This window comes from Streptopelia decaocto (assembly GCF_964273445.1).
Source record: "Streptopelia decaocto genome assembly, chromosome: 1".
Lineage (NCBI taxonomy): Eukaryota > Metazoa > Chordata > Aves > Columbiformes > Columbidae > Streptopelia > Streptopelia decaocto.
In genome coordinates, this window is record NC_138663.1 from 103,390,406 (window position 1) to 103,401,428 (window position 11,023).

Here is an 11,023-nt window from a genome sequence, read left to right on the forward strand (position 1 = left end):
TTCAAGTTCTCCAGTACTTCAGAGTTCCATCTAAAAGCAGTGGAGATCTGTTTAGCAACTCTGCAGTACAATAAAGTGTGGGATTGTTATTGTGTTTGCTATTCAGTGTTCAGTGATTGTATTGGGATATCTGTTTTAATTGAAAAGTTTTGCAGTGGCAGAATAGCATCAGTGCTTTATAATCTTAAATATTTCAAGAACAATAACTTAATCTGTCTGGAGTGTTCAAAAATGAGGTAAAATACATGGAAAAAAGCACAAGTTTTGTTTCACGCATGTTTAATACATTATGTAACTTCTATAACAAATAATTTTATTCAGTGGAATTTGAGCAGCTTCAGGGAATGAATACATATTTAGCCTGGTCTGCAAGATATAAATTGTTGAAATAAGCCTCCTCGTATTCTTCAAAATACCTGCATAAGTCTGTAACTTGTGTAACCTACGTTTCTAGTTAATCATTATAACTGTCCTTTTTACTCAGATGAATTCTATAGAACAAATTTCCAAATCAGAGGAAACTGACAAAACAGAGAGCAAACCAAAAAATGCAAAGAAAGCATTAACCACTTTTAAAGGACCTTTATTACATATCAGGTAACAATTTTTTTATATATATATATAATGTGCCTTGGACATTTGAGTACTGAACTAGTTGGTTTGCAAAATACACTATTTTTTTTTTTTTGCAGACTATTAGAGTAAAACTATTATAAACACCCTTTTAAGAATTATTTTTACAAAGTTCGGAATTTTTCTTCTTTTATATGTCATTAAGGAATCCCTGGTGTCCCCATTGGCATGTTTTTTGTACTATGTAGTAGGTGTGCATTTCATAGAATTGTAGAAGCATCTATGTTTTCATCTATATTGAGAAAACATCATTTGATTTAGTTAAACCTGTGCCACTGTATAATGAGAGCAGTGGTTTGACACTGATTGCATTGGCTTAAGAAAAAAACAATGTATTTACTAAGACAGCTTTTGCTGTTAAATCTTGCTTGAATTCCTTTAAGGCAGTGGAAATGTCTACACTAGTAGTTTGCACCAGTTAAACTTTACCGAATGGGTCCAATTTATTTTGTGTGGGACGTGCTCTGTATAAATGGCATATGTGCTCAGAAGATTTTTTGTCATCCAAGATGCTTACATCCTGCAGTTAATCTGCTTTTTATCATTAAACTAGGAAAAAAAATGAATTGGCCAATATCGCTTTTTATTTTCACTGCCTTTCAGGTTAAGGTGTCTGTTTAGAAATTGATTTAGATGCTAACTTTTATTTTCACTTTCAGTTTGCTATTAGATGAATGAAGAAAATATCTAATTTATAGGTAATTCCTTAGATAATTTTGTAAGTTCTATACTGGATTAGTTTTGCAATGAATTTAGATAATGACATACTCATTAGCATCAAAAATATTTTTGTATCCAGTTTTGAAATGAAAATTATCTTTATAGTACTTTGTGCAAAAACCCTCCTCTGTTTAGACTTAGCTTCTCATAACCCTCCTCTGTTTAGACTTAGCTTCTCATATGGCAGGACAAAGGCATAGATTGCAGAATTGTGATTAATTTTTAAAAGAATGTCACAGGGACAGAAAAACTTTAAACAAAATCTGCTGTGTTCTTCTATCCACTTAAAATACAACAAAACACCCCAGAGAAACAAAACCAAAACAACAACCCAAGCAAAGAAAACCACCACCCAGCCCCCCTGCCTCCCCAACCTTTTTTCTAATAAAACATTCCAAATGCTACCATTGGAATAGAGGTGTTGGAGTTCATGTAAATTACATGAAAGAGTAAACTTAATCAAGTATAGAGGTGCTAATACTTGTAGTCTTGTTGTCATGCAAAAATAAAACACTGATGTCTCCATCGTCCTTGCTGTTTGGTGTTTTTTTATTTTTATTTTTTTTTTTTTTTTTTTTAGTAAACTCTTGTGAGTATGCACAGTTGTTTCATTTTAATAATATTCTAACTCTGCAGAACCTAGAACTAGTTTTTATTTCCCTGGAATCTTTCTTAGGACACTGAAGTTTTAGAATTGATAATATATAGTCCCATGTATAGCTATTTGCAGCAGCCTCTCTGAGAAACTATAAGCTCTGCCAGTATAATTACCATTTATCCTTGCTGGTGGCAGCATTGCCCCGTGAAGGAACAGCCTGTAGCCTGAGTGGAAGGCTGGAGCGCAGCAGCTCTGACATCATGAAATCACCAAGAACCAGCAGCATTTCTGTACCTCTCACTGTGCCTCCTTGGACCCCTGCACTGATGAGTACTTGTTGGCTCTGGTGTATGACCCAAGCTGGGGTACCCCTTGCAACAGGACAAGGGGTAATGGTTTTAAACTAGAAGAGGGGAGATTTAGACCAGACATGAGGAAGAAATTTTTTACAATGACGGTGGTGAGACACTGGCCCAGGTTGCCCAGAGAGGTGGTAGATGCCCCATCCCTGGAGACATTCCAGGCCAGGCTGGACGGGGCTCTGAGCAACCTGATCTAGTTGAAGATGTCCCTGCTCATTGCAGGGAGTTGGACCAGATGACCTTTGAAGGTCCCTTCCAACCTAAGCTATTCTATGATTCTGCTTGTGCCTGTCTGTTTCTTGCATTTGTAGTCATACTCACCTAGATATCTGTGTCGCTGGTGTAGACCACTATTGCATTTGCCTTGCATACCTTGCTATGAAAGCCTGGTCTTTATTGACCTTCCTCCTCAATAAATGAAATTGGTTTGGTAAGACAAAAAGGAGCAGTTTACTTGAACTTTCAGACAGAAGACTAGCTTGTGTTGTGTATTTTCAGATGAGAATTTCTAGTGGAAGCTGAAACAGTTGCCCACCATGCATCAGAGTAAAGATTAAAATTAAAAAGCGTAGGTGTTCATTTAAAATAAAACACCCCACCCTTCCAACAACTACACACCACCCACTTCCAGCACTATGCACTATGGGACTGGTTGATTTGACAGACAACAGTCATACAGCAGTGACCCTGAAGCCCTGTTTCTTGTTTTGTAAATAGATAGGGTGGTAGAACAGGAAAGATCAGATTCTGATGGAACTGTCCTTTCCTTGAGCTATTTTTGTGGCTTGTTTTAATGCTAGTTAATGCTTTCCTGTCTCATTTGTGGTTCATCTTGCAATTACTGCAACACCCAGTGGCAATAGTACAGTATTAAGATAACCAAAATATTTTGTCACTACAATCCTTCCATTCGCTGCTGTTGTTGGTTACTTAAGTGGAGAATTTGGGAATGAAAGAACACCAGGGAGAAGGGGATGCAGTTACTCTATTAATCTTTTTTTAAACCCATCAGTTTCTTGCTTTCTGCCTCAGTACACTTCCCTCTTCCCCACCAAAAAGCAGAAAAAAATGATTGTCATGTGAGCTGCCTAATGCATTGCAAAACACAGGCATGCCCCCACCCCACTGTCACCACTCGATGACTCTTCTAGACTTGCCTTACAGCACCAAGGATTTTTCTTCTCAGCTAGTACACTGGTTTAAGTGAGAGGAGAAAGGAGGATTGGTATAACGAAAGGAGATCCAACTAACATGAAATTTGCATTCTTAAAAGGGGAGAATGGGAAAAGAAGTGACAGAGTTTTTTTGAAAAAGGCTTTCTGTTAAAACAATATGCGATTCTGTGATACTGTGTAGTATGGCAGTTCTTTGTGTAGTCCTGATGTAGCAGTTTTTCCCTTGCTGCTTGAGTTTCCTTTCAACTGATAGTATAGGAGCATGCCCTGCTTTTGGCCTAGTAGTGTTCATTTGAATGCTTCTTCCAAAATGAGTTGTGTTAGTTTGATATGGTTTAAAAGATTTCATGCATGACTCTCCTAATTGCAAAATAATGTTAAAAACAAGGAATAACTTTATTTGTGCATGTGTCACCAGAAGTGTGTGAAGACTGACTCATAAGTACAAGTGAATTTGGCTGTGGTGGTTGAAACAATTGCCACTTGCAGATATGTGCCTGCTCCTCTGTTGTGGGTACTACACCCATTACAAGGATAGATGTACAAGATGGAAATTACTCTCTGTCTGTGACACCTTATACTCTTTAATATTACCATAAATTAAAATGAGTTATGCTTTTCCCATAACATACTGCTCCAAGATGCAGTGGGTGAAGGGACTGTATATACATGTTTGCTATTCCTGCTGTTGCAGATGATCACGCTCTTCCAGATGGAAGAAGTCTAGGGCAGTAACAGCTGAATTAGCGAGATCCACTTGTGGTCATGAGTCAGCCCTGAGCTTCACTACAAAATTTCTGCATTTTGTTTTCACAGCTTTTTTGATGAAAAATTGTTTATAGTGACTGTAGCTACAGGGTTGAAAGTATTTTGTTTTCTTCTAGGTGTAGTCAATTTTTTTTTATGATATGTTGTAAAGATAATATGAGGAAATTAATTATTGTTAAATTTCTTATTAGCCCGGCAGAAGAACTATATTTTGGATCCAAAGAAACTGGAGAGAAAAAATGTTTGATAGTTCTCACAAATGTCACTAAAAACATAGTGGCTTTTAAGGTAAGTATTTTATGTGTGGCCTGGTTTACTTTACTAAATGTGTAACTTTTTCTTAAGTAAGGAGGAAAAATACTAATAAACACACTTTTCAGTCTAAATTTTTTTAATTCTGTTGTGATGTTTGAAGCAGATCAAAGAAATCTTCCGGCTGAATTTATACCTATTATGTACCACCCCAAAGGGGATAATTAGTAATACCAATCTTTGGAGCACTGACTGAAAAAGAGCTATGGTGAGGGTTAGTTTAGTGAGAGTCTAATATTTTCCAAAAAAAAGAAAGGCTTGAACATTGCAAAGTGATCTTTTTGGAATTTTCCTCATTTTTAAATCTTGGCTGGGAACAAGTTAGTAATGCTCTAAAATAATGCAGCTCCATCTGCAAATGTCCCCATCAAAGGAATGAATGCAGTTATGTTTTCTTCAGAAATACTGAATTGACTTGTGTGTTGATTTGAATTTCTACCACATCTTTGGTGTTCTCAGTACACACAAAAACCTGAAGTTTCTATACTTTTGTATTAAGAATTTTAACAGATAGTTAGTTTGATGTTCTTGGCTCTTTTAAAGTATGTATATAAGAGAAAAAAATAGCATATAGTAGAAAAGAAAGAAATAGTTGAAAGGGAGGAAAAAGTAAAATACCAGAGTCTGATGACTCCTACAAAATAAAGTATTTTTAAAGACTGTGTGTTATCATGTCTTTATATTTAGGCTTTTGGGAATTTTAGTTATTAATGAATGAGGATGGTTATGAAACAATCATAGTTTGTGAATGGATTTGCTATATGCGTGCGTGTTGTTTGTTTATAGGTGAGAACAACTGCTCCTGAAAAATACAGAGTTAAACCCAGTAACAGCAGCTGTGAACCTGGCATGTCATTGGATATAATAGTCTCTCTTCATGGTGGTAAGTGAAATCTTGAATAGAATTTTTAAGAAGTCTGGAAAAGATACTAAAAGATACTAACTTTTGTATGTGCTTGCTGGGGTGTAAGACTGACTCATGCATGACTACTCGACTGTTGTATGAGAGTGTTACTATTTGTAAAAAACCATGGATGTCAGACAGCATTTGAAACTGCTTGTACTGATTTACTACAGTGGCAGTTAATCTGTGATAAGACAGTTTCCTAGATTGTTGCAAGGACAGGTGAATTTGCTGGAGAATACGTTCTTTACAACATTCTGGGTTGTCCTGAATTGTTCAGATGAAACTAGTTCTTTTAAAAGGAAACTGTAGAACACTGGAAAGACTGTAATCAAAATTATTGAGCTTTAGATATTTAATTAGTTTTATTTGTAGTCAATGTCCTATGTCCTGCAATAAACAAGCTCTCATTTTATAACACCTTTGTTCAAAAATGCTTCTATACGCTTCGTAATATTATTTTATCCAAACACACTCTTGCTCTTCTTTTTCTTTGAGGGCAGGTTTTGCAGCTTCTCTGCAGGATCGTTTCCTTATAATGGCAGCAGAAATGGATCAGCCTTCTGGAGCAGGTGTACCAGAACTGACTCAGTTTTGGAAAGAAGTCCCTAGGACCAAAGTGATGGAACATAGGTGAGCATATGGTTTTTGTTAACATGGGATTTTTTTTAGCCGTTATCATCAAGCAGGCTTATAGCACTTGCATATCATAACCAGTGAAGGGTTCTCCAAACCCAGTTGTATGGGTATTGGTGAGGCTTCTGCTGTGTTTTAACTGATTAGAAGTGGTTTTAATGCATAAAATGACACGGTATTCTGTATGTGCTCTTCTTTTTGTTGTTGTTATTGTGCTGATTAAGAGTTGAGTAGAAAAAATGTGAATGAATGTGACAATACACGTGGCCAGTAGATTTTTTTTTTTTAATAGGAATGTGTCACTTGAGTTTTCAAAAAAAAGCAGCAAGGGAAGAAGATATCAAATGCAAAACTCTTTTCTAGACAAAAAATATTCCCTTTCTGCTATGGAAAAATCATCGTTTTGTAGAAAATTTCTGTAAAACCTATACATGTTCATATGTGTGTTTTCAATTTTCAATAGTGAAAAAATACCATTAGGAAGATATGTTTCCCCGTACACTCTCTTAAATATGCTTGTTACTCTTCTCCCTCATCTGTTCACGTCTAGTTGTATCACTGTACATTTCTAGGAAAAGTTCATTGTAGTTCTCTTTCATTCAGAAGTCTTAGAGTCGTGATATCAAGATGCTGTTTCACCTTTTAAAAGAAAATAATTTGACTCTATTTTTACTTTAGATTGTTCCTGGGTTTTGGGGTCTTTTTATTCAGCTGCCTTTACCTCCCGATGGCCAAAATTGACATGGAAAAAGTATTTTTGAGACTTGATGCCTAAGTCTTGCTCCATCTTTGCTTCAAATGCATATCCCTTTCTTCCCTGTTAAGCAAAATCTGTATCTTATGAGTCACCTTAAGCTTCCTTGCATAAATGTTGCAATTTTTTTTCAAATAGACACTGAAGCAATAGGGATAGATTATTTGATTACATTAAGTTTATCACCTGTAAAGTGTGCCATGTGTATACATTACTGATGAAAACAAAACTGACCTTTACTTTCTAGTAAACCTAGATTAGAAGTAGTGAAGAATGTAATTATTGTTTGTAGTATATGCACAAGTACATCATCTGAGGAATCTACTTAGATTTTATCACACGTATTTGTCCCTTTTTTTGCTTTGTCTTGCTGGAGAAGTTTTAGCATTTCTCTTCCCTTAAAACAGAAAATTGCTCAGCCTCAATTGAAAAATTTCTTTAACAAATACATTCATTCCCACACTAATTGACTTGCATGTTACCAGAGAAGCTTCTATGGTATTTTATAAATTGCATAGGATTCCATTACCTTCAGTTATGCTTTGAAATTCTATTCCTGCTTTTTCAACTGTGGAAGAGGTGGAGTACATGAAAAAATGTTGTTGCTAAGGGTTAAAATGGAAAGGAAACCTTTAGATTTTGTTTGCTGTTCAATACAGTGTCGCGTCTCTCGTTTTAAGTATTTGACTGAATAATCCAGTGCATCCTGTGCTATGAATTTAAAATGATGAAGATATATCTTAACTAAACATGCAGGTAATTTTGACTTTGCTTTCTATATGAAAAGCTGTCAAAATGTAATCGTTGCACTGAGGAAGCCTTTTCAGACTATCGTTGCAATAGTAATTTAGAAAATTAATCAACTAGAACAGATGATAAAGCGCATATAATAGCTGTTAGATGGACTGTTTACTGTTAATTACACAACGTTACATTGAATTTATGATTTTTGGTGCATTTTTTCCCCTTTTACAGGCTCAGGTGTCATGTCGTAGAAAGTAGTAAGCCTTCTTCTCTGACTTTAAAAGAGAATGCATTTAATACTCCAGCAAAAACCAATGAAGATTTACATATACAGGTAATAGTGTATTACTCTGTGCTGACTATTGAACAAAATTGTAAAATATGATAGAGATAAAAAGAATTTGTACTAAACCTCTTTGGTACTTTGTAAATTACAGTACTTGAAAAGCTTAGCAGTTGAATGTAACTAAATCAGTGACAGTGATTCAATTATTTTGTCGAATCGTAATGGTTGCATAAAATACTGCTTTCAGTGCTGTTTGCTCATTCCTCTTGTGTATATTACAGATCTGGGATATCAGCCTCAGCAATATCTTGTGCTTCCTAATGTAAAGATGTCACCTGCTTGATACAGGCAACAGGAGCTCTCCATAATTCTTAAGATGTGAAGCTCCTTTAGTGGAAGAGATTCCTGAAGTGTGTGTAGTGATCGAAAAAATATCACTGAGAGATCATTAAGAGAAGTCTTCACTGTGCTCGTTGGCTAAATAGCTCTGAGTTAACAAGTACTTCCAGGTGCAGTAATTCTAATTTAATGAAACTGTTTCTGTTTTCAGCTAACTCGTTTACTGCAAATTAATAAAAGACTTCAAGAGCAGATCGATCGCTGCCTCTGGTTCCAGCAGTTGTCAGTTGTTTTATCGTTACTGTCAGTTACTGTGGTTGCCTTCTGCTTCTACCTGGCGTATACCCAGAGAAGCTAAAAAGAACTCCTGCGCGCTGGACGTGCTGCCTGTTGTGTGGCTGGTTGGAATGGAAGGGATTGCAGTGCTCTTCTCAGATTCTAGAACTGCCAAAATAAGGTTTGTGAGTCCACAACAGTGAACAATGATACAACTTGTTGGGGGAAAAATGAAAGAAAGAATGACCAGCAAAGGAAGAGGAAAAGAATGACCAGCAAAGGAAATTACTAAAAGTTGGAACTCGAAACAGGGCATGAGGAAGATGTTAGAGCTGTTTTCCCTGTGCAACTCAATAAATACTACTGAACTAGAAGAAAGAAACCAAATACAATATAATTTAAAGCTGTCTAGGTTTCTTGCCTCTATTCATTTACTTTAAATACAGTATTTCATTTATTTTCATCATGTTCATTCTTACATCCTGAATTACTCTCATAGAAGATGCAAGCAGTCAGCTTAGTGTATTCTAAAGGTTAACCTGTTCATTCAGGAAAATTTACAGAAATTATGTTGTATAGCCAATTTTTTTTATACAGTCTATGTACATGCACATGTTAAGGAAGATATTTGTTGTTAGTCATTATTTTAGTAATTCTGGCTCATTGCTTTAATTGGTTAAATTCCTTATTTCTGTGCTTTTTCTGAATGAAATGTTATTTTAAATAACACATACACAGCTATATTGACCAGGAATATAACCCTTGTTTGATTCCAAAGATACTAATGAAATAATAATGATGAGACACTATTCTTTATCTTTTTTTTGAAAGCAACTCTATGCCAAATTGCAGAAAGAGTGTGAGTTGACTTTTGATGACCTATTATTGGTTCATAAAAAGGTTAATGAATAGTCAGTGTAAGAACTTATTCTGAGATGTGCAATATGCTTAAATTACAGATGAATTTATGAAAAAAGTCAAGTCAGGAAGATTAAATGATGTTGAAGGCAACATAAATGTGTTGTATCTGCCATTTCTCAGAAACTGTTGTGGAAATGGTGTATGAAGCCAGTGAGAACTTATGCTAACCAGAATTCTTTGTACTCATTGCTGTAAATATGTATATTAAAATGATAAACACTTAAAAAGAGACTGATTGTATCTTTCATACATTTAAAATGTTAACTCTTGATGAGGTCTAAAAATCTAAAATACTTTCTTTATGAGAATTAATTTTTGCTACAAATTGGCTTTGTAACAGATCATTTAGTTTTGTCTGCTGACTTCAATAGATGATAAGAGATTATTGAGGAAAAAGAAAGGTCATATTCTGCTTCTGTGTTTTTCCTTACAGTATCTCATCAGTGTTTTGTAGAGGTACTATCATTTCTAGGAACAAGACAAGGGCAGTTTAAAAAAAATTCATTACTCAACGGATGAACTAATAAAGCAGCAATATGATTACTAAAAAATTACCATGTAAAAGGCGAGTCTAAAGAATTGTTTGGTGCACAGTCTTCTCCCCTTTCTTAATTTATACAATGTTTTACCAAATCTACATTTTCTTAATTTTTCACTGATCCAATTTCTGTTCAGTTTGCTTCTTGGTATTTTGTTTTCTTAATGAGTTGGCAACTTAAATTGTTCACTGCTTACTGTGAAGCTGTTGTTTGTTATTTTCATGTGCATGCAAATGCTTTGCTTCCAACCAAGTGGGTTGTTGTCTTGTTGAGAAAGGTAACGAAGTAACTTGTAACCTGAAGATAATAATAACCATGCTATTAAAATGCCAATTCCTTAATTTGAGTGATTGAATAGCACTTTACTATAAAATTGCAAGAAATATATTCTTAGAATCTTTGCCAATATGAATATTTTAATGTTTTGGTGCTTTCATATATTTTCAGTATTTTATTACTATGTTGGTATTTTCTTTGTATGATGAAACAGATGAACATCTTTTCTATTTTAATATGTTTTAGAAAAGTACTGTTACAAAATAAATATGAGGAAATATGTAGTTGTGAATGTTTAGTCTTTTTAAAATAGCTACATCTCCTGAGGTTTTGGTTCTCTTGTTAGGAGGGGTCAGTGTGGTAATGAGCCATAGCCTGTCATATAATAAAGTTGTGATGATACCTGTCAGACAAATGTAAAATAGATGATCATGAATTCTTAGGCAGAGTGCTTAACTTAATAAGGTAGCACATGATATTGACATGTAAACACTACCACGGCACAAATGATTCAAATCCACACAATACAAATATGTGTGTGTGTGTATATATATATATATATATATATATATATAGGTAAAACGGTTATTTAAACATAACACATTAAATGAAAAAATACAAACAAGAAAAAAAGGCAAATTATCGGCACTTTTTCTTAAATGGAGATTGACAGTATCTACTTTGTATTTTCCTTCTGTGAGAACTTCATTATTTCTATAGTCATAAAAACATCGTGACCAAAGAATATTTTCCCTGTCTTGATTGTTAGTCTCAAGTTCT

The 11,023-nt window shown here is 34.8% G+C and overlaps 1 protein-coding gene across 2 annotated transcripts in view; it reads left to right on the forward strand.

The window, feature by feature from the left end:
* The window catches only part of MOSPD2 (motile sperm domain containing 2), a 32,400-nt gene extending 21,877 nt beyond the window's left edge, over window positions 1–10,523 (forward strand). For both annotated transcript variants that reach the window (XM_082045699.1, XM_082045700.1), the window contains exons 10-15: window positions 485–597; window positions 4,448–4,544; window positions 5,355–5,451; window positions 5,976–6,105; window positions 7,838–7,940; window positions 8,443–10,523. In XM_082045699.1, the coding sequence (XP_081901825.1) occupies window positions 485–597; window positions 4,448–4,544; window positions 5,355–5,451; window positions 5,976–6,105; window positions 7,838–7,940; window positions 8,443–8,589 (687 nt within the window). In that variant the 3' untranslated portion in view covers window positions 8,590–10,523. The remainder of the gene's footprint in view (window positions 1–484; window positions 598–4,447; window positions 4,545–5,354; window positions 5,452–5,975; window positions 6,106–7,837; window positions 7,941–8,442) is intronic.
* The last annotated feature ends 500 nt before the right edge of the window (window positions 10,524–11,023 follow it).